This window comes from Orycteropus afer, unplaced genomic scaffold (assembly GCF_000298275.1).
Source record: "Orycteropus afer afer isolate SDZICR_OR568_19922 unplaced genomic scaffold, OryAfe1.0 scaffold00585, whole genome shotgun sequence".
Classification (NCBI taxonomy): domain Eukaryota; kingdom Metazoa; phylum Chordata; class Mammalia; order Tubulidentata; family Orycteropodidae; genus Orycteropus; species Orycteropus afer.
In genome coordinates, this window is record NW_006922172.1 from 1338096 (window position 1) to 1361996 (window position 23901).

General features: G+C 40.3%; 1 protein-coding gene across 1 annotated transcript in view; it reads right to left on the reverse strand.

The window, feature by feature from the left end:
- Positions 1 to 23901, reverse strand: part of EDARADD (EDAR associated death domain) — a 121813-nt gene that overhangs the window by 86840 nt on the left and 11072 nt on the right. The window contains exon 5 of the mRNA XM_007956237.2: positions 13932 to 13990. Within this exon, the coding sequence (XP_007954428.1) occupies positions 13932 to 13990 (59 nt within the window). The remainder of the gene's footprint in view (positions 1 to 13931; positions 13991 to 23901) is intronic.

Genomic DNA, 23901 nt, shown 5'->3' on the forward strand with positions numbered 1-23901 from the left:
TTCCAAAATTCTTCTAAGGTTTTTTCTGTGTTTTCTTTGGTCTGTCTCTCAATCCTTTGAAGATACCTAAATATAATTCTTTAGAATTCCTTATCAGATAGCTCCAATGTTGCTTCTTTCTCACAGATGTGTCCTGGGTCTGTATCATGTTTCCTTGTTTCTACCACTTTATTTTGCTTCTTTGTGTGGACTGTAATGGTCTGTTGTCTCTGAGGCATTGTGGCATTGTATTAAGATCTCTGTTAATTGTTTATGAAGAGCAGCCAAGGGTGATTCAGGCTCTTCTTGGGGGTTATTTTTCGTTGGCCCGTTGCTGGGGAAGGAGGTGCTGGCTCTTGCTCAGTAAGTGAAATTGCAGGAGGTGTTGGTGTACTTGTATGTTATGGGGACTGTTGCTGTCTCCCACTTAGTTAGGCAAAAATTACAATTAAATAACCATCAAAAAACTAAAAGCAAATGGACAAAAAATACAGCATGAAATCACACAGGAACAGTAACCCAAAAAAAGAAAAAGGGGAGAAAAGAAGAAAAAAACAGGAAAACCTGCAATATCTGGGGGTAGGCACTAAGAGAAAAAGGGCAGAGAAGGAGAATAATGAAGAAAAAAATGGGAAAAATACAGGGGAAAAAATTTAAAAAAAAAAAAAGGACTGTGTTAACAGTGAGAAAAGAAAAGGGGAAAAAAAAGAGAAAGAAAAAAAATTTTAATCAGGAACTTGGAAAAGAAAGAAGAAAAAACAAAAAGGTGTAAACTAGGACCTTTTCAGTTGTGCAGGTCGAGAGAGTTCTTGGGGTTACTGGAAAGCAGAACCTCTTCTCAAGCCCCTGGAATCTGGTAGAGCACTGTCTCTTTAGGTTGTGTCTAGCTGCTGGTTACGTGTTGATTTGTTTTGTCTTGGTTTTATGGTTTAATATTTTGAAAAGCTGAAGCTGGTATATTTTATTTTATTATTGATTCAGGTACATTGGGTTGCTCTGCTGTTTTCTTTGTGATGGTGGAATCACTGTGTGGAATGTGGATATATGTTTCTGTTTGTTGTAAAGAGGGTTTAGAGTTTTCAGTGGGAGGTTTTATGGTAATTGGCTGAATATGGTTTTTTCTATTGAATGAGTGAAGTTATTGGCGGAGAAGGTGGGAGCAGAAGAAGGAAAGCTTGGTGCTGCTAGGGTCGGTTTCTAGGGCTTTGCGCCAGCTATTATTGATGGCATAGTTATTTACAAGACTGTGGCTCAATCTCAGGAAAGATTCCTGTTGTTAGGGAGTCGCAACTTTCCACCAGGCTCAAGCACACTCAAAAACCCCGCTTCTGAGGTCCCTCAGCGCCAAAGAGCCGATCCAAGGCAAATTCCTGGGACTGCAGAAACCTGCGGTTTCTTCTCTCTCTCCGCACCGTCTGCTCGCGGCACTGGCACAATCCCGCCAGACCACTAATGGCTCTGGAGTTTGTCTGTCATACTGCCCACTTGTGGTGCCAAAGATGCGTGCAATTTCAGCTGTGTTGGAGTCAGGGGAGTACCTGCTAGTAAACTGTGGTCCAGATATCCATGACAAAGATAAGCACGATGTCTCCCAGGCTGACCCAAGCTCACTCAGTGACCTGCTGAGAGGGGAGGGAGCTCGCCTTCCTGGCGCAACAGTAAGCTACCTGCTTGAGTCTCAGCAGTGGTGTGCATGCCTGCCTGCACCCACATGACTCAAATTACTGACAAAATCAGGTGGTGGAGGCAGATCCCTAGGGCTGCCCACTGGGATACCGGGGTGGCCATTGGTATGCTGATATAAGGTGTCTTCTTTCTTGGCTCACAGGGATCTCAGATGGCCATCCTCGCCTGCCAGTCAGTGACTGCCCCAAGTAAGTTTCCAATGGCTTCTCGGCTGCCAGTCCATCCTCCGCCAGGTAGCTCTTTCTTAAATAATCTCCCTGTGCCTTTCCTCTAATTCTGCTCTTCTGTGTTGGGTGCACTCTGATTCAGTGAGCTGTTCAGAGGACCCAAATCCCCAATTCAAACTGCTGTACCTTGTGTTTCAAGCACTAAGATGCTAGAGGGAAATAGCATGGTGCTTACTGATAAGACTCCATTTTGAATCCCCTTCTTTGTCTCTTATGTTGTTTTTCACCTTAAAGTCTATTTTATCAGAAATTAATATTGCCACTCCTGCCCTTTTTTTGGTTACCATTGGCTTGGTATATTTATTTCCACCCTTTAACTCTTAATTAGTTTTTATCTTTGTGTCTAAGGTGGGTCTCTTGTAGGCAGCATATCAGTGGGTCTTTTTTTCTTATCCAGTTTGCTACTCTCTTTCTCTTGATTGGTGCATTTAGTCCATTCACACTGAGTGTAATTAATGGTAGGTATAAATTGACTGTTGCCATTCTATTGTGGTTTTTTCTTGTCATATTGTTGGAGTTTCCTTAGTCCATATACATTTCTGTGCTGAGTTTATTTGTTGTCAAGTGTTTCCTCTCTTTTCTTTTTTATTGTTGGTTTTATTCTTACTAAACCTGTATGTTTTCCTTCCTTCTGGGTTCACTTAGAGGGACTGTTAATTTTCTCTGTGGTTACCTTGGAGGGAATTCTTGTCTCTACATGCTTAGAATAGTCTGTTCTATGAGGACGTTGTTCTGTTTTCCTCTCCATTTGGAAGTTTTGTACCTAGAACTTTCATTCCCTCTATTTGGTTAAGTGCTGTTGTCATGTGCAGATTGACTTCCTTGTTTTTTAGTGTACAATGTTTTGTGGTCTTATTTTGAGTGTCTATTTATGATTTAGTTTTAGTGTTGATGTCTTGTGTCCTGATTTTGTTGTTCTCTTTTGTGGGTTCTCTATTGGAAGGACTTTAAGCATTTCTTGAAGGGTTGGTCTGGTTTTCACAAAATCCCTTAATTTGTTTGTCTGATAATGTCTTGATTTCACCCTCATATTTGATGGACAATTTGGCTGGATATAGTATTCTTGGTTGGAAGCTCTTTCCCTTCAGTGTTTCACATATGCTGTCCCATTGCCTTCTTGCCTGCATGGTTTCTACTGAATATTCAGAGCTCACCCTAACAGTTTGATTATTATAAGTAATATTTCTTTTGTCCCAGGCAGATTGCAAAATTCTTTCTTTGTCTTTAGTTTTGGAGAGTTTGATTATAATATGCTACAGTGTTTATTTCTTGGGATCTATCCTGTATGGGGTCCTGTGAGCTTCTTGGAGAAATATCTTTTCTTCTTTCATGATATGGGGGAAGTTTTCTGTTAGTAAGTCTTCCACAATTTTCTCAGGATTTTTTTTTTTTTTTGCTTCTTCTTGTTCTGGAATTCCAATGAGGCATATGTTGTTTCTTTTCATGTTGTGCCATATAACTCTTAGGTTCTCTTCATTTCTCTTAAATCTTTGTTCTTATTTTTCTTCATACATTCTGGTGTCCAGGGACTTATCTTCTAGTTGGAAATGCAGTCTTCAGCTAGCCTATTCTCTTGTGCTTCCACTGTGTTGTGTAATTCTCTAATTTCTGTATTCATCTTCTGGATTTCTAACTGCCATTTTTGTATGAGTTCTGATTGTGTATTAATCTTGTTATTTTGTTCTTGAAAGGTTTTCCTGTGTTCTTCCAGGGTCCTGTCTGTGTTCTCCTTGGTTCTGTTTGGTGTTTCCTTGAGCTCTTGTAGAGATCTATAAACATTCCTTCTAAATTTCTTCTCAGATAATTCTATTGCCTCTTCTTCCTCCATGTTTAATGAGACTTTTGTTTGGAATTTTACTTTTAATGTCTTATTCTATTTTTTGTTTGATTTGAGGTTGCCTGTTGTTTCCTAGACATTTTGGAGTTGTTTCTAACTGTTAGTTATGTATTGTTTAGTTTTGTCTTGGTTTTATGATTTAATATTTTTGCAAAGGTGACACTGGTGGGTTTTTTTTTTTTTTTTTTTGGTTATTAATTCACGTGCACTGGGTTTCTTTGCTGATTTCTTTGTGATAATGGAATCATTTTGTGGAATGTGGATGCAGGTCTCTCTTCATTGTGAACTGGGCTTAGGATTCGAGCTGGCAGGTGCTGTGGTGCCTTGATGTGATTTTTCTATTGGAGGAGGCAGTGGAGAGGTGGAGAAAGGAGGAGGAAAAAAAAGAAAAGAAAAAAAGCTCCAAGGCACCAGTAGCTATTCCCGTGGCTTTGAGTGCACTGCTAATGATGATATTATACTGTTACTCACAGGCCCACAGCTGAAGTTCAGCAAAGACTCCAATTGTTAGGGGGCCACCACTTTCTGCCAGATTTAGACAGCCACAAAAACCTCATACTCCAGCCTTCTCCATGCCAAAATTTTGTCCTGGGTTATCTGCCCTTACCCACACTGTGAGATTGACCCAGGGTCCACCCTTTTGCAGCAAGCTTCCTTCTCTGCTCCCAGTTCACCAGATGTGGAGCCAGAGGAGTCTCTGCTCTCTTCCTGTGGTCCCATGTTTATTAATAAAAGTGGGTGCTGAAGGTAGATCCATGGAGTGGCCCCAGGTCCTCTTGTGCATTCTCCTCACTGCCCCAGGAAGCCCTCTGATGCCCAGTCTCATCGGCACTCTGCAGGGCAGGTTCCCCTATTTTTTATTCTTTACAGCTAGTTACGCTGCTTCTCCCTCTTTTCTACTCCTACTTCCCTGGATTTGGCATTCTCTGACTTAATGACCTGCTCAGAGAACCAGAATTCCCACTTCAAATTGCTCTACCCAGTTCTTCAGGCACTAAGATGCTAGAGGGAAGAAATCTGTGGACTACAGGTAAAATGACATCTTCCCATCTCTGCCCAGCAAGTCATCTGTACTTTCAACAAGGAAAGTTGTGTTGTCTGCATATCACAGGTTGGTAATGAGTCTTCCTCCAATCCTGATGTCATATTCTTCTTCAAATAATCCAGCTTCCTGGATTATTTGCTCAGCATACAGATTGAATAAGTATGGTGACAGGATACAACCTTGACTCACTCCCTTCTTGATTCTAAACCATGCAGTATCCCCTTGTTCTTTTTGAATGACAGCCTCCTGGTCTTATGTACAGGTTCCTCATGACTACAATTAAGTGTTCTGGAATTTGCATTCTTCTCAATATTATCCATAATTTGTTATGATCCACCCAATCGAATGCTTTTGCATATTCAATAATATGCAATAAACATTTTCCTGGTATTCTCTGCTTTGAGCCAAGATCCATCTGACATCAGCAATGACATCCCTCATTCTACATCCTCTTCTGAATCCAGCTTGCATTTCTGGAAGTTCTCTGTCAATATACTGCTGCAACCAGTTTTGAATCATCTTCACTAAGGCACTGGACTGCTAACCAGAAGGCTGGCTGTTCAAACCCATCAGCCACTCCTCGGAAAGAAGATGGGGCAATCTACTTCCATGGTGATACTGCCTCGGAAACCCAAGGAGGGGTCGCTATGAGTCGGGTCCGACTCAATAGCACATAACAACAATAACAACAACAAGATTTTACTTGCATGCAACATAAATGATATTGTTCGATAATTTCCACATTCTGTGGGATCACCTTTCTTTGGAATGGGTACAAATATGGATCTCTTCCTCTCATTTGACCAACCAGCTGCCTTCCAAATCTCTTGGCATAGCCAAGTGAGTGCCTCCAGGAGGGCATCCGTTTATTGAGACATCTCAATGGGTATTCCATCAATTCCTGAAGCCTCATTCTTTGCCAATTCCTTCATTGCAGCTTTGACTTCTTCCTTCAATACCATTGGTTCTTGATCATATGCCACCTCCTGAAATGGATGAAGATCAACAAGGTCTTTTTGGTACGGTGACTGTGTATTCTTTCCATCTTCTTTTGATGTTTCCTGCATCATTCAATGTTTTGCCCAAAGAATCTTTCAGTATTGCAACTTGAGGCTTGAATTTTTCTTCAGTTATTTCAGCTTGAGAAATGCTGAGTGTGTTCTTCTCTTTTGGTTTTCTAACTCCAGGTCTTTGCACATCTCATTATAACAGTTGGCTTTGTCTTCTGGAGCTGCTATTTGAATTCTTCTGTTCAGATTTTTATCTTGTCATTTCTCCCATTTGCTTTAACTACTCTCTGTTAAAGGGTAAGTTTCAGAGTCTCTTCTGACATCCATTTTGGTCTTTTCTTCCTTTCCTGTCTTTTAAATGACCTTTTGCTTTCTTCATTGATGATGATCTTGATGTCATCCTACAATTCTTCTAGTTTTCTGTCATTGGTGTTCAATGCATCAAATCTATTCTTTAGATGGTCTCTAAATTCAGGAGGGATATAATCAAGGTCATATTTTGACTCTCATTGTCTTTTTAAAATTGTCTTCAACTTGAACTTGAATGTTCATATGAGCAGTTGATGGTCTGTTCTGCAGTCATCTCCTGGCCTTGTTTTGGCTGAATATATTGAGCTTCTCCATTGCCTCTTGCCACAGATGTAGTCAATCTGATTCCTATGTACTCCATCTGCTGAAGTCCATGTATATAGCCACTGTTTGTGTTGTTGAGAAAAGTTATTTGCAATGAATGAGTCGTTGGTCTTGCAAAATTTTATCATTCGATCTCCAGTATCATTTCTATCATCAAGGCCATATTTCCCAACTACCAGTGATTCTTCTTTGTTGCCAACTTTTGCATTCCAGTCACCAGTGATAATCAACACATCTTGATTGCATGTTCTGTCAACTTCAGACTTCAGAAGTTGGTAAAAATCTTCTATTTCCTCATCTTTGGCTTTGGTGGTTGTTGCATAAATTTAAATTAGTAGTATTAACTGATTTTCCTTGTAGGCATATAGGTATTATCCTATCACTGACAACATTTTACTCCAGGATAGAGCTTGAAACATTCTTTGTGAAGATGAAAGCCACACCATTCCTCTTCAATTTGTCACTCCGAGCATAGGAGATTATATGGTTGTTTGATTCAACTGCAGTGTAGTAATACACAGTGTGGCTTTTCTAGCCATAAGTCTTCGTGAATTCCGTGGTGGAATTTGCCATGAGCAACTGAGTAGCTCCTGATTGGTAAATTTATCCACCTTGGGTATTTCTGTTGAACCAGCATGAAGCAATCTTCTGGGAAGGTCTCCACCCCCCCCCACCCCACCCCCAGTGTATAGAATTCTGATGTTGGGATTGGTTAGTTTGGCGACTCTGATAGCCGCAAAAGAAGCCCTCCTAGGGGCAGGAGGAATCTCTCACTGTCAGCTGGGAGATACAAGAGACATGCATTGCTGAGAGAGTGATTTGAGAGACACACACCACTGCTGGGAAAGAGACTGAGATACACGTGCTGCTGGGAGAGAGACTGTTGACTCAGAGATGGCAAGCTGAGAGACTGAGTGTGTTACTGAACTTGAAGTGTAGCCTGTTGCTTCCCTAATAAATCCAACAATCTGCAAGTCCTGTGTGACCACTGCAACAAATTACTGAACCCAGCAGAGAGGTGGTGGGTGCTGCGGGAGGAATGGTTGGTGTCAGGGTTGGTGGAAGGGCTGGAGGGAGGCAACATGTCCGGCCTCACAGGAATAGCACTTAGGATACTGATGGTGATTCTGTCTTCCTCTTGTGGAGCTGAAGGAGGTCAGAAGATGTGGTCTCCTTGCCTCTTTGGCACTGATCTTCCTTGTAGGCATACAGATAGTATCCTATCACTTACAGCATTGTACTTCAGGATAGATCTTGAAACATTCTTTGGGACGATGAATGCCACACCATCCCTCTTCAATTTGTCATTCCCAGCATAGTAGATCATATGGTTGTCTGATTTAAATTGGCCAAATCCAGTCCACTTCAGCTCACTAATTCCTAGGATATCAATCTTTCTGTGTTCCATTTCATTTTTGATAACTTCCAATTTTCCCAGATTCATACTTTGTATATTCCATGTTGCAATTAATAATGTATGTTTGCAGCTGTTTCTTCTCATTGAGTCATGCCACATCAGCAAATGGAGGTCCCAAATGCTTCACTCCATTCATATCATTAAGGTCACCTCTACTCTGAGGAGGCAGCTTTTCCCCAGTCATATTTTTAGTGCCTTCCAAACTGAAGCGCTCATTTTCCAGCACTATATTGGAAAATGTTTCAGGGGTATTCATCAAGTTTTTCAGTAATATAACAGACAGTGTTTCACTGCTATTCATAAGGATTTCACTGGCCAATTCTTTGAGAAATGGATGGCTTCTTCCTTCTTCCAAGTCTGTCTTATTCTGGAACTCTGCTGAAACCTGTCCACCATGGGTAACCCTGCTAGCATTTGCAATACTGGTGGCATCACCTCCAGCCTCATAGCAACACAGAAGCCACCACAGGACAACAAGGTGACAGAGTAGTTCATCTCCCTTAGTTGTTCCAAACTGCTCCACTCACTTCCTGGCCTCCCTTAAAGCTGCTCCAAACCCCCCACTTGGCTCTCCTTTCTGGCCATCCTTAAGGGTGCTCTCAACACCCCTGTGCCCGGCTCACTTTCTGGGCCGCCCATAAATTAACATCTAGTACTGCATTTTCTACCCCTTACTGGGCATTTTCATACCACGTCTCACTGGTACCACAAATCTCTCATACCCCAAATTCTACCAACCCATATCTCCTCTTTCCCAACCCACAAACTCAGTCATAAAAAGATGTAAATCTGCTTTTCCCTGAAATATTTATTTCTATTGTTAGTAGCAACCATCTCCCTGCCACAGACTTAAAGTATAATCTCATCTTCTCTCCAATTCACCAGGGTCCCAGACTTTATGCCTTACTCTCTGGCATTCAAGCCTCTGGGTCCCCAATTTGCCTTGTTTGGCCTTATCAGCTAACATCTCCCATACATAGCTTCATCTCCAGACAAAATTCACTCTGTCACAGACTCTCTCCTTTGAGCCATTGCTTATATTATTTCTTCTACTAGGAATTCTCTCATCATTTCCTTAAGACATACATCCTAGATTCTAGTTTTGTGTCCACCATCCACCATTGAGTTAATTTAGACTTATAGTGACCCTACAAGAAAGAGTAGAACTATGTCACATGGTTTTCAAGGCTGTAAATCTGTACAAAAGCAGACTGTTTCATCTTTCTCCCATGGAATACCTGTTGGGTTCGAATTGCTGACCTTTTGGCTAGCAGACATGTGCTTTAACCACTGTGCCACCAGGACTCCTTTTTTATGTCAGAGAGGATACTACCATATAACCATTCAAATGGATGGTAAGACCATGAAGAAAATTAGATAAAACATTTATGAGATAATACTAAATATCAAAAGTAAGATATGAAGTTATAAGAATATAGTTTTTATAATTATGCACGTGAAAAATATATTCAGTTATAAATTGAAATGACAAAAATGCTTGTATTAGAGAAGTGGAATTATGGATTTTTTTAAACTTTCCTAGATTCTAAGTTTTATTTAGTGTTTTTTCAAAATAATTTTTTTACTTTAGAACAATTTTAGATTTACAGAAAATTTATAAAGATGGTACAGTTTTCTCTATTATTAACATCATACTTTTGTACGGTGCTTTTGTTACAACTAATGAATCAATAATTTAATGTGGCTTTTAAAACTAAAGAAAAAAAATTAAACACCACTTAAATAGTGGAAAATGTTGCTGTTTCCCTAACCTCTAACCCCAAATTGTTGTTGTTGTTATGTGCCATCGAGTCGGACCCCAAATTAGCATCCTAATATTTAACACTTACTATATTTTTATTATTATTTCAGATCCCTCTTGGCTACAAACTAGAATAAATTTTGCTTTACCATCATGAGAATCACCACAATCAACACCTATAGAAGCAGCAGTCAAGAAATAAATCAACAGCCTCATGTGCATGTAAGAATGAACAATGAATAAGGAAGATGGCAGAAGAAGGAAGACTGCAGAAGACTTGATGCACTTGAATTGCTGTGTTGGTGAAGAATACTGAATGTACCATGGGCTACTAGAAGAACAAACAAATCTGTCTTGGAGGAAGTACAGCCAGAATGCTCCTTAGAACTGAGAATGGCCAGACTTCATCTCTCATACTTTGGTTATGTTGTGAGAAGAAACTAGTTCCTGGGGAAGGATATCATGCTGGGTAAAGAAGTAAGTCAGTGTAAAAGGGGAAGACCCTCAATGTGATGGACTGATACAGTGGCCACGATGATGGACTAATGCATAGCAACAACTGTGAGGATAGTGCAGGACCAGACAATGTTTTGTTTTGTTGTACATAGGTTTGTTGTTGTTGTTGTTATGTGCCATCGAGTTGGACCCAACTCATAGCAACCCCTCCTTGGGTTTCCGAGGCAGTATCACTATGAAAGTAGATTGCCCCATCTTCCTTCCAAAGAGTGGCTGGGGGGTTTGAACCACCAGCTTTCTGGTTAGCAGTCAAGTGCCTTAGGCACTACACTACCAGAGCTTCCATACATAGGGTAGCTATGAACCAAAACCAACTCCATGGTACCTAACAACATCATCATTTAGCATATGTTTGTGCATATAGTTAAAACTTTCTGATTATGAACAGTTCTGGGAAACGTTTTCTTTGGTATAAAATAGCAGAGAAATTATTTCAACATATGAAACCTACCACCCATACCCTAGAATCTAATTGTGTGAGTGATGCTTGTCCAACAAGTCTATAAAGCTCTGCCTGTGGTCTTATGCACTTCCCTCCCCATCCCATTCATCTAATCACACACTCACCCCATTCCCCAACAACCTGAGCATCCTACCCACTCTTGCCTTTTATATCTAATACCCAATCCAGATTTGGTCTCAAAGTATACATTTAGTTTAGTAAATACCAATTATAATAAATTGTAGGAGTAGGATAGATATAGTGAATTTTTAAATTACTAGGTACATTTTAAAAGGGATCTTTCATGACCATGTATAGGGTTGGCAGACAATGTTTCTATAAGTGTATTTGTATTTTGTCTAAGAATTTCTAGGTACATAGTAGAGCTGACAAGGGACAAGGTTGTAGTCACTTCTTGGCTACAGCCAGCTACCCAGAGGGAGCAAGTAGTTGGACCTGTGGCCTCGGGACCATGGTTGCAGGGGACATCAAGCTCAATTGGCATGAAATACTACACAAAAACATTGTTCTACATCCTACTTTGGTGAGTAGCGAATGGGATCTTAAAAGCCTGCAAGCGGCCATCTATATGCAACGATGGGTCTCACCTCATCCAGAGCAAAGAGGAATGAAGAAAACCAAAGACACATGGAAACTATTAGTCCAAGTGACTGGTACACCATGATCCTCAGCCTATGACTATGAGACCAGAAGAACTAGATGGTGCCTGGCTGCCACTGTCAATCACTCAGAGGGGGATCTATGTAGGAGATCCTGGATAGAGTGGGAGAATAATATGGAACAAAACTCAAAATCATTAAAAAAAAAAAAAAAAGGGACCAGGTATGCTGGTCTGATAGAGCCAGATGGAACCCCTGAGACTATGGCCCCCAGCTGCCCTGCAGGACTAGCATTGAACCCACACCTGTGGCTTCCAGCCAAACAAAAGACAGGCCAATGAAGTGAACATTTACATTAGGTAGATACATTCCTTGGTGAGATCAATCATGGGAGAATGAAGTGGTCGTGTATGCACAATGAGACAGCTCAGAGGGACAGGAGTGCATGGGAGGGAAGGACACAGGGAAGAGGTAACTATGGGGAGGAAGTAGGAAGAAAGCTGTTGCATTGTGAGAAATTGCAGTCAATGTCATGAGACAAAGTGTATGTGAACTGCTGTATGCTCTGTAAACTTTCACTCAAATCACAATATTTTTTTTTTTTAAAGTAAGGGATCTTTATGAAATTCTGAGATGCCAGACTTCGTTTTTGACACCCGGACACCACAATATTTTCTGTTGCATCATTCAGACAAAGACAGTTAAAATTAAACCCTAGTAAAAAATAGATGCTTGTTTTTAAAATATAAAACTCACTAAAAATCAGGTATTAAATATTCTGAAGAACGTATTTCTAGCTTGCTTTTAATGTCTGAACTAGAGAAAATGGAGTTTTTTTTGTTTTGTTTTGTTTTTTTAAATTTCTCCCCCAGTGAGTTTTCTTTGTTCTATTTGCCAAGTTGGTTTCAAAGAATCTTTCTGGATATCTATCAGTTTAAAAAAATCCTATAGATTACACAAAGAAATAACCTACTAAAGTAGCTAACTACAGTCTTACTTTTTATGAGAATATAACACATTCCATTTTTAAAACAGAACTTTAAAAAAATATCAAATGTTTTTTCCCTCTTTTTCAGTTGATAAATGTATTTTCATATTTTAGGATAGTCTTTACTTGATATAACCAGAACTGTAACACTCAAAATGGCAAAAGTGCTGAACAGTGCCCTAATGTATGTTCCGTACCTAATTTACAATGGTTTTGGAAAATCTCTAAAATTAAATTAAACAAACAACTTTTAACTTCAAGGAAGGCTATGTCATATCACACACACACACATAGCACACACACACACACAAAAAGTGAGGCAAAAACTATGGTAAACAAATTAAGGATTGCAAGAAAATTAAAAAAAAGCATATTTTAGGTTTATTAAAATAGCTTAAATTCAGTGAGATCAGAAGTCAACCATTAGATTTCAGTGCCAAAGAAAATGCTGAGTATCAGGACTGAAGAATATGCTAAAGGATATTCTACCCACAGGCAATAATTAAAATCTCTTTATTGATTAACTAAACTATTTCACAAATGGAAGTTTAAAGTAGTTTCAATGATAATTTTTAAGAGCTTGGCTACATGATTAAAATTTCTTATTGTATCAACTAAGGTATAACTTTGCTTTGGAAACGTGTTTGAACTACCCAAGAATACCATTATTAAAAATTTAATACACATTAATTTTTTTTAGCAAGACTAAACAAATCTTCAAAACTGTCTGATTAAAAATTAACTTGGTATTATGAAGGAACAGGACCAAACCAGCATATCTTGAAGCAAGACATGATTTTTATGACATTTAATGGTCTGAATAAAGTTTAGCAGATGTTAGGTATTGTGTAATTTTGTTCATGAGTTTTGAGTAAGTGAAAAGAGATGGAGTGGACAGTACAACAGGTAACTAAAGCACACGGTGACACAGGAAACATATGGAAGGATGTCCATCAAATGGTGAACAGTGGAATGATAGGCATTCTCAATGTTTTCTGTCTTCTTTCTGTACTATCTGAATTTTAAAATAATAAACAGTCTTTTATAATCAGAAAACAAACATTTGCTCTTTGGAAACAGACAAAATTAATTATGTTGAAGTCTGATTCCTGATATCTGAAAAAGTAAAAACTTTATAAAACATACATAATGTTATTGGACTATCAGGTTTGCTCCAGCTATATATGTGTATGTGTGTGTATACATATATATACATGTATGTGTATACACACACACACACATATCCCATCCACAGTATACTATGTGTGGAAGAAAGCAACTCTCCCTTCTAATTCAGTAACATTGACTGCCTATTCTTGTTATGCAGATAAATATTTATTTCAAAAAATGGACTAAAGTTATCATACCAAATCAAAACCAAACCCCCTGCCACTGAGTTGAGTCTGACTCATAGCGACCCCCATTGGGTTTCTGAGGTGGTAAATGTTTACAAATGTAGATTGTCCAGCGCTGCTACCGCAGAGTGGCTGGTGGGTTTGAACCACCAACCTTTTGGTTAGCAGTCAGTTAGTTAGTCACTGTGCTACCAGAGCTCCTTAAAGCTATCATAGTTACTTGAAACAACAGAGGTTGTATTGATATGCTACACTATTGGGATGCATAAAGATCATTTTCAAACTTATTTTATTATCCAGAAATCCTGCTCCTCGTTCTTTATTTTTAAAGTTCTATAAGATAATTTCTAAAAATTCCTAGCTAGATTAGCACATACCTAAGGATAAAAATATAGTTGAAATTATCATTCTTACCTGATGTTGCTCATCAGAATTTTCTGGGAAGTTCAAAGTAAGTGTATCACATTCCTTGGCTAGAATAAAAAAAAACAAAAAACAAAAAACAAAAAACCCACAAAACTTGATAAAGAAAGCACACATTCTGTGGTGTAAGATTTAAAATTAACACTCAATATTATGTGCTGCCTTATTGTGGTGGTTAAGTTGTATGCTGACTTGGCTGGGCCTGCATTTGAGTGGCTGGGCAGCTAGATGTAATTATTCCCCATGATGAGACTGGTAATCAATTCCATGATGAAATCTACTGGAGCAGCTGAGTAGCTGCCTTAGGGATGTGGTCTTCTTCCAATATATAAGAAGTCAGCTTTGAGAAAGATCTCTGAGCTTTTTGGCATGCTTGGATGCTGCATGTGGCTGAGTTTTCATCTCAGTGGTTTGCCATATTGTCTGATGATCTCGGGACTATTAATGGACTTGAATTAGTGGCCTGCCATATTCCTTGATAATCTTGGGACTATGCCATTTTACTTGTTGACCTTGGGTTTGTCAGCCTCAGTGGGCAGCAGCTGTTGGAGCTAAGAGATGCCTCCAGCTTCAGTAGGCCAGGAGCAAGAGGTCTAAAGTATAAGGTCAAGGGTCTTTCACCCTGCCCCTAGAGCTAGCACTTTGAACTCAGACTTCTAGCCTCCTAAACTGTAAGAGAATGAATCCTTGTTTGTTAAAGCCACTCAGCTGTGGTTATTTTCTGTTAGAGTGGCACTAGAGAACCAAAACACTTACTGAAAACCAAATCCCCTGCCATCAAGTTGATTTCAGCTCATAACAACTCCATAGGAGAGAACAGAACTGCCATATAGTGTTTCCAGGGAGCTCTGGTAGTGTAGTGCCTAAGGCACTTGACTGCTAACCAGGAGGCTGGCAGTTCAAACCCACCAGCCACTCCTTGGAAGGAAGGTTGGGCAATCTACTTCCGTAGTGATACCACCTCAGAAACACAAGGAGGGGGTGCTATGAGTCAGGTCTGACTCGACGGCACATAACAACAACAACAATAGTGTTTCCAAGGCTGAAAATCTTTACAGAAGAAGACTGCTTCATCTTTCTTCTGCAGAGCAGCTTGTGGTTCAAATAGCTTAGTAGCTGAGTGCCTTAATGTCTATGCTACCTGAGCTCCTGTAATGTCTTAATATCTGGTAAAATCAGGACAGTCTTGAATGGCTTAACCACAAGTTTCCCTCTCCTCTAGCCAAACAACCTTCCTTATCAAGGGACCAGCACAGTGCCTGCTTATCCTCAAGCAATGGTTTAAGTTTCCTGCCAGCCCACATCCTCCTACTGGAACCAGAGGACACCCCACCCTCTTGATACTACAAAGCCTGCCTCCCAAGGTTGTAGTCACTGCTTGGTCACATCCAGCTACCCAGAGGGACCAAGTAGTTGAAATTGTAGGCTCAGGACCATAGTCGCAGGGGACATTAAGCTCAATTGGCATAACATACTACATAAAACATTGTTCCACCTCCTACTTTGGTGAGTAGAAACTGGGATCTTAAAAGCTTGCAAGCTGTCATCTAGATGCAACGATGATTCTCTCTGTGTCCAGAGCAAAGAAGAATGAAGAAAACCAAAAATTCACGGAAACAATTAGCACTAGCGACTGGTACACCATCCGATTTGCAGCCTATACGACTATGAGACCAGAACTAGATGGTGCTCAGCTCAACCACTTGGAAGGGGATCTATGTAGGAGATCCTGGATAGAGAGGGAGAACAATGTGGAATAAAACTCAAAATCATTTGGAAAAAAATAAAGAAAGGGGGACCAGGTAAAATGGTACAACCATTGTGGAAAGCAGTATGGCGGGGAACAGGTTTACTGGCCCGATGGAGCCTGGTGGAACCACTGAGACTATGGCCCCTAGCTGCCCGTCAGGTCTGGAATTGAACCCACACCTGTAGCTTCCAGCCAAACAAAAGACAGGCATATGAGTTGAACATTCACCTCAGGTAGATACACTCCTTCGAGAGAACAATCATGGGAGAAAGAAGGGCTGTTAATGCACAGGGAGACAGCTCAGGGGGCAGGAATGCATGGAGGGATGGACACAGGGAAGAGGTAACTATCGGGAGGAAGTGGGAGGGGAGCTGTTTGCATTGTGGTAAATTGTGGTCAATGTCATGAGACAAGGTGCATGTGAACTGCTGTATGGAAAGTGAATTTGCTCTGTAAATTTTTACCCAAAAAAGCCTGCCTCCCACAGTCCCAGACTGTTCATTCTGCTCTCAAGTGAAGCCCCATGTGGCCCTGTATGGTCCTCCATCTGCAAATGAATGTGACTAACTACTGTTAGTCTCATCTGTCCAGAGTTGGGTGTTATGTTCAGCTATCTTCATAACCCTAAGATGTGAGTCCCTCCCTCACCAACAGAGTGAATAGAAGTTAATCAAAACAATTGGTGTCATGAACAGAATGCCCAGCCAGGACCAAGGACTCCTGGCCAGATTTAATTAATAGCACTTGGGTAACTAGTTGGTTCCATGATACAGTGAAGGCCATCCAGGAGAAACTGTCAATTGCTGCTAAGTATGTACTTTAGTCCATGTGGCACTGTGTTGTCTTTGTTACCTACTTGCCATCTCTTCCATCCTAAAAATACTCATTTTCAAGATGAAACCTGTTAATTGACTATACTTGCTGTCAGGCCAATTTATGTTTCTGAGGCTCCCACCTCTAACAGTGGTGACAACATAGCATCCTAATCAGTTGGCACTTAACCACTTGCAAAGGATTAGTCTATAGCTCCCTAAGCACTGTCTATCCTGGTGACTGCCTCTGCTGCTTGGGGCAGCCATGAGGATATTGTTTGTGACTGTTCACCTTCAGGATGGGCTAGAGTATGGCCCTTTGTAAGTTTTGTAAAGAGCAAGGAGAGCACTACCCCAGGGAGTTAAGCATGACACCCCATTGCTGTTGTTCAAGCCCGGGTGGGGCCTTGCCCATCTCCTGCACTGCTACTTTCTGTGCTGCTGTCACGCCTGCTCTCCTGATATCCTAAGGATATGAGATGCACACCCATGTGCCCAGGTGTTGATGAAAAAACAAAGGGGAAGGAGCATCTCAGAGATCAGCTAAACTGTTCTCCCCATGCAAAACCTCTACACCTGCCTTTGCTCACTACTGCTGTGATCTCAGGACTTGATGACTCTCACTGAGGTAAAGTGCTCTTATTGGATGCAGAACTGGGGAGACTGACCAGGACTCCCTGGAGGAGAAAGTGGCCAGCTAGTAGGAGGACCCCAAGTTCTTCAATTTTTCCCCACAACCATCTTGAAAGTCCAAGTCATGGGTGATTAGATGAAGACAGAAACTGAAAACAAACTTTAAATAGCTAGAAATTCAAAATATTCTGAGGGAATTTGAATGGAGGCAGGAGGGAGAGGAGGAAGAGGAGAAACCTCCGACTGCCTGGTGGAGAAGGCAGGCTGTAGCAGAGGTTGGTTTCAATGCCCCAACCTTAGGAGTATGGATGGGCTCAGCATTCTTTCATTACATCACCCTGCTACCTCTGTATCTGCTACAACAAAAATCCTGATCCTTAACAGTACAGGGAAAAAAACTACGGAACACTGTGGCACAGTGAAGGCGTTAATTCAAACCTGGTTTAAGCCAGGGTACCTAAATGATAAGAAAGCAACCATTGTCACAGGGGAGGCCCCCACCTGTGACAATAATGATTTGAAGCTCTCTGGAGGAAAAATATTAAGATACCAGTATGTCAGACAGGATCCTTTCCTCCTACTAAACTGTATCTAGTGACTAAAAGAAAAACAAAAACAAAAAAAGGAATGAAAAATATGAGTAGGAGAAAAAAAGAGGGGTTAAAAAAGAGTTAAGTCAGAGGTGCCCAATTTAACATAATTGGAAATCCAAAATTTACTAAAATAATTTATGTAACCACAAAAAAACATATAAAAGTGCTATTGGCTTTTGTGTCTCTACAACATAGGTTCTGAATTAACTTTAGTGTCTACTAAAATACAATTAGCAAACTTTCATGAACTTAATCATCTGGTGGGAGTCACAAAGATCATGGCTAGAAGGGCAATATCAAGCAATTCACTGTCCCCAGGGTCCTTAATCCATCGTAAATTTGTTTTTGTGTATGGTGTGAGGAATGGATCCTATTTCATTTTTCTGCATGTAGAAATCCAATTTATTGCAAAGATTCTTCTTTCCCCATAAGATGGTTAAAACCAATTTTGTTTCATACAATTTTAATCTTTAACATCACACTGTAATCATAGTGACCCCTCCTTGGGTTTCCAAGGCAGTATCTCTATGGAAGTAGATTGCCTAGTCTTCCATCTGAGGAGTGGCTGGTGGGTTTGAACTGGCAGCCTTCTGGGTAGCAGTCAAATGCCTTAGGCACTACACCACCAGAGCTCCTTGATAGAAACATGTTGTTGTTGTTGTTATGTGTCTTCAGGTCAAATCTGACTCATAGCAACCCCTCCTTGGGTTTCCAAGGCAGTATCACTAGGGAAGTAGATTGCCCAACCTTCCTTCAGAGGAGTGGCTGGTGGGTTTGAACCGCCAGCCTTCTGGTTAGCAGTCAAGTGCTTTAAGCACTATGCTACCAGAGCTCCTCTGATAGAAACGTTGTTGTTGTTGTTATGTGCCGTCGAGTCAGCCCTGACTCATAGCGACCCCTCCTTGGGTATCCGAGGCAGTATCACTACGGAAGTAGGATTGCCCAACCTTCCTTCCGAGGAGTGGCTGGTGGGTTTGAACTGCCAGCCGTCTGGTTAGCAGGCAAGTGTCTTAGCCACTATGCTACCAGAGCTCCCGATAGAAACATAGTACATTATAAAAGAAATATTTAGTGTCATGTAAAATTTTAGTGGTACAAAGCTTTAAATAGAGAATTAACTCAATGTTCAAAGGTTAGGAATGAGAGACTAATTCATTTGTTTTTTTTTCACATTCATAACATTAATTTTTTTTTCCTTAATAGTATTATCCGAGAAATTTAAACTAAAACTAGTTTAAGAGACCAAGGGACATTGAAAAGCAAGATCTTTCACTAAGATTCTAACATTGTATCTTTTAAAGCTAGAGTAATGGGAGCAGTAGTGGTTTTGTGGTAGAATTCTTGCCTTCCATGCAGAAGATCCAGGTTCAATTATTGCACCTCATGCACAACCATCACTCATCTGTCAGTGGAGTCCTATGCATCGCTATGATGTTGAAGTAGGTTTCAGCAGTGCTTCCAGACTCAGACTAGCAAAAAGGAGCTGGTCATCTACTTCAAACAATCAGCTAAACAAAGTCCCATGGATAACAACTGTCCAATCCACAACCCATCACAGAGATGGTGCAGGAATGGGTAGTGTTTCATTCCACTGTGCATGAGGTCATGTTAGGGGCTAACTGAATGGCAGCTAACAACAAAACTAGAGCAGTAGAAATCTAAAAGAGGCTTGTGTTTCTCACAGAGAGTACCAGTTTTCATATCTGAATCACCTATGGTGCTTGTTAACAACACAGATTCCTCTGCTCCACTCCAGACCTCCTTAATAGGAATGAGGGGGTCCTGAGATTTGCATTGTTATCAAAATTACTATAATAATTTCTCAAGTATTACCTGCCAAATTCTGATGCACACTAAAGTTTGATTCTTCACATCAAAAAGCAATGGATATATGATTTCATTCATATAGATTCTCACTATGGCTAAAGTCTTAACTGTTAACACAACATTTTTAGAAAAGTTTTATTATTATTATATAACATAAAATTATAGTATTATAAAGAAACTTGAATTTAAGTAGCAACTTTTCTTGTGTGAACACTCACGTGTTCATATCCTTCTTCCTCCCCTCTGCCCACCTATACATAAAAGAAGTATTTTTGGAGAATGGTCACCTTTGGATTCTTGTCATAATTTTGGGAGGGCTTATTTCATTCTTTCTTTTTTTCTTTTTTCATAACAGGAGATTCCTAAGAGGTTCTCTGTCAAGGCTGAGAGGGAGGGAGGGTGTTTATGGAAAGAATAGGATCATGACACACAGAAAATAATGCAGGTGGGAAGGATGTTTAGTTTCCTATTAAAAGACACCTATTAATAAAATGTTGACATAAGAGGTAGAAAAGTATGTAAAATATAACATATTGGTTTGCTAGTTTTAGGGCAGAAATTTTTACTTTTGAACTATTTTAGTGGTTTCCAAAGTTCTTGTTTCCTTTTTCCTAACTTTTTCAGATTGAACAGCTACTGTTATACTTTGTTATTAACAAATTGCTCTAGAAGGCCCCCAAAACAGAAGTTATACTTGAGTTTAAATTTCTCAAAATTATTACCAATAGAATCAGTCCACTTTACTTCTGTTTAGTTTAACATTAATGCACTATAATTATTTTAAGCACATTAAAAGAAGAGCAGGAATACCAGAGAAAATGGAGATGATAAAATCTTCACTGATTTACGATATGAGTACTTATCTATGTGCAAATTTTTCGCACAGTGAAGGGCCCACAAATCAGTATTATTTTTCCAAAGACAGTTTCTCTTAAAATGCTATCAGCCACATTCCCTTTAGAACACTCAAGACAGAAGTTTCTAGGAGTTATCAGAATTTATGTGATAAAAAATAAAATTCACTCTTACGCCAGTCCTGTGTTAAGTGCCTGCAGATTCTCACAGAACACCTATCCAAAAAGGGAACTGATAGAACATACTCCTTGAAATATCTAAAATCAGGTGTTGGATGACTGAGGCAGAAATTTTGCATCTGTCTACTAGCTTTTTCCCTATGAGAAAACAGAGTATCATCCACACTTAACAACAGATGCTGATCACTGACATTTCACTAGATTTCCACAGTTGATTTATGGTAAAACCATATTATTTAGAACTGCTATAGATTGCAGCGGCTTGCTGAATAGCTTTATAGTGTCTATGAATAAATTAGTCATATGCTAGGACCAGCCACTCCTCGGAAGGAAGGTTAGGCAATCCTACTTCCGTGGTGATACTGCCTCGGAAACCCAAGGAGGGGTCGCTATGAGTTGGGGCCGACTCCACGGCACATAACAACAACAACAACAAGTAGTATAATTAAGATTTTGCAAAATGTTTAATCGCCTTAAGAAAATCAACGTGAAGACTTCAGAATTTTAACCATATGGAAACTGTTAATGCTAATTACAAATAACTCCTTATTAAATAAACTTGTTGTTAGTGGCCATCAAGTAGATTTCGACTCATGATGACCCCATATGTTACAGAGTAGAACTGCTCTGTAGAGCTTTCAAGGCTTTCTCTACCTTTCAGAAGTAGATTGGCAGACCTCTTTTCAGCAGTATCTCTGAGTGGGTTCAAGCTGTGAACTTTTCAGCTAGTAGTAGTGTTAACCATTTGCTCCAACTAGGTACTGTCATTAAATAGATCATTCCCCTCCCTGCAATTCACTTAAGTATTGGAGTCCTGGTTTGTGTTTAAATTGAATTAGGCAGTATTTATGTTTAAGTTTATAAATCAGTCTCTTTATTAATCCATATGGGTTTTCCTTCTCTAAAAATAATTTTAATGAGAAGATTACTATAAGAACATAATGATGATATTGGTCTCATTGATTGTGTTAAAAAATACTAGCAGACAATAAAATATTATATCATTGAATGCAAATGTTGTATAAATTTTATAGACAAGATTTAGTTATATATAAAGTGCATATTTATTTGGAGATAAGAGATCAAGAATTTAATAATATTTTTCACCATGAATAAGGACAAAGGAAAAGTGTAGGGTATGATTTTCAGGCATTTGACTGCTAACCAGAAGGCTGGCGGTTCAAACCCACTAGCCACTCCTCAGAAGGAAGATGTGGCAATCTACTTCCGTAGTGATACTGCCTCGGAAATGAAGGAGGGGTCGCTGAGTCCGGTCTGACTCCACGGCAATGAGTTTGGTTTTAGATTGGTTATTTGCAAACTCATGAAGGTTTTGTAACACTCTGGTTCTAAGAGAAACCAGATTGTACAGTGACTGTAGCATCAGGTTACTAAGCAACAATCTTTTTCTTTCAAAACAGGAAATCACATTCAATGGCAATAAAAACTCTTGAGCCAAATGGCATCATGACACAAACACATTCCTAGAGTCACTGCCAGCTTAGTCTTCTGCTTTTTCCAAGATAGGTTCACTTTTGATTCCTTGCTATGAAAGCTTTTGACAGTGCTTAGCCATGATTTTTCCCAATTCTCTGCCAGAATTGCCTCAAGTCCTGTATAGTGCCCATGGTGTGCCAGGCACCATTCCAGACTCCTTTCACTGCATTACCACAACAACCATGGGAACGGGATGCCAACACCATTCTCCCTACTCTACAGATGAGGAAACTGAGGCACTGAGAGGTTATGTCACTTGTTGAGGCCACTCAGAGCTGGGCAGTTTGGCTGCACTTTGGTTCGATTCTATTTGCTTCCCTAGTGGGCACACAAAATCCCTAAATCTTCTTAGGTAATCTCTCAATCAGGCAGATACATGTGAAAATGCAGATTCCCAGGTCATCCCCAGACCTATTATATATGATTTCTGGGCAGTGGGGCCCAGAATCTGTATTTTGAAAAAGTTCCCCAGGTGAAGATTCTTCATTGTATGCTGAAATCTACAAACCACTGCCTGAGGCTGCCTCTGACCTGTTCCTTCTACTTTCTTGCTCAAATAAAGAATCACAGATGTGGGGATTCAGGAGACCTGAGGTCATGCACAGAGAGGGGAAAGGGAGAAGTGAGGTGAAGCTGAGGTCCAGAGAGGCTTAAAGCTTTCCAAAAGCCTTCCTTAGAACAGCCAGAATTTGGACTCAAGCCTAGCCTTCACAACTTTTTTGCCTATACAACTGCTACTCTGAGGACATGCATAGGAGACAAAAGGAATGAAACTCTAATGGTGTCATTTCAGGGGGCATGGAGGAGAATCTAGAAACACAGAAGGGAAGAGAGGGGAAGTTTTGCAGAACCACAGACATAACCACAGGTTGGCTCTGGTGGGGAACTCTTTGCAGACCTGATGATTACCTACTACCATAAGAACTATAGAGAAACCCAACTTAGACTGTGCAGGAAAATCCAATCCTTCATGGCAATGAGGAAACCTAGGTGCTTTGTGGGGAGAAGGAAGGAGTCCTCATTGCCCCTGCCATCTCTGAAGCTGACCAAATCTGACTGCTCCCCACCCCTCTCCCATCCTACCCCTCAGCTTGGGGTTTTCAGCAAAATACCAGAAAAATGCTCCACTCTGAAAGCCCATAGCCTAGCTTGTATACTAGAGCACAGCATTGTAGACTGCTTTGCAATGGAGATTATAATCAACTGACTAGACTTAAGGCCTAGCTAGGAGTCCTTGTTGTTGTTGTTGTTGTTGTTATGTGCCATCGAGTCAGACCCGACTCATAGTGACCCCTCCTTGAGTTTCCGAGGTAGTATCACTACAGAAGTAGATTGCCCAACCTTCCTTCTGAGGAGTGGCTGGTGGGTTTGAATTGCCAGGCTTCTGGTTAGCAGTCAAGCGCCTTAGGCACTATGCTACCAGAGCTCCCTAGGAGTCCCTGGAGGGTGCAAATGGTTAATATGGTCTGCTGCTAACTGAAAGATTGGTGGTTCAAGTCCAAACTAAGGTGCCTTGGAAGAAAGGCCCAGCAATCTACATCCAAAAAATCAGCCAATGAAAACCCTATGGACAACAGTTCTACTTTGACACACATGAGGTTACTATGAGTTGAAGTTGACCCAACAGCAACTGGTTAAGGCCTAGCTATCTTGATGCTCTGTATCATGCCTAAAATATTAGTCTATGGAGCTCTGTTAGCATAGTGCCTAAGGCACTTGATTGCTAACCAGAAGGCTGGTGACTCAAATCCACTAGCTACTCCTCGGAAGGAAGGTTGGCAGTCTACTTCCATAGTGATACTGCCTTGGAAACCT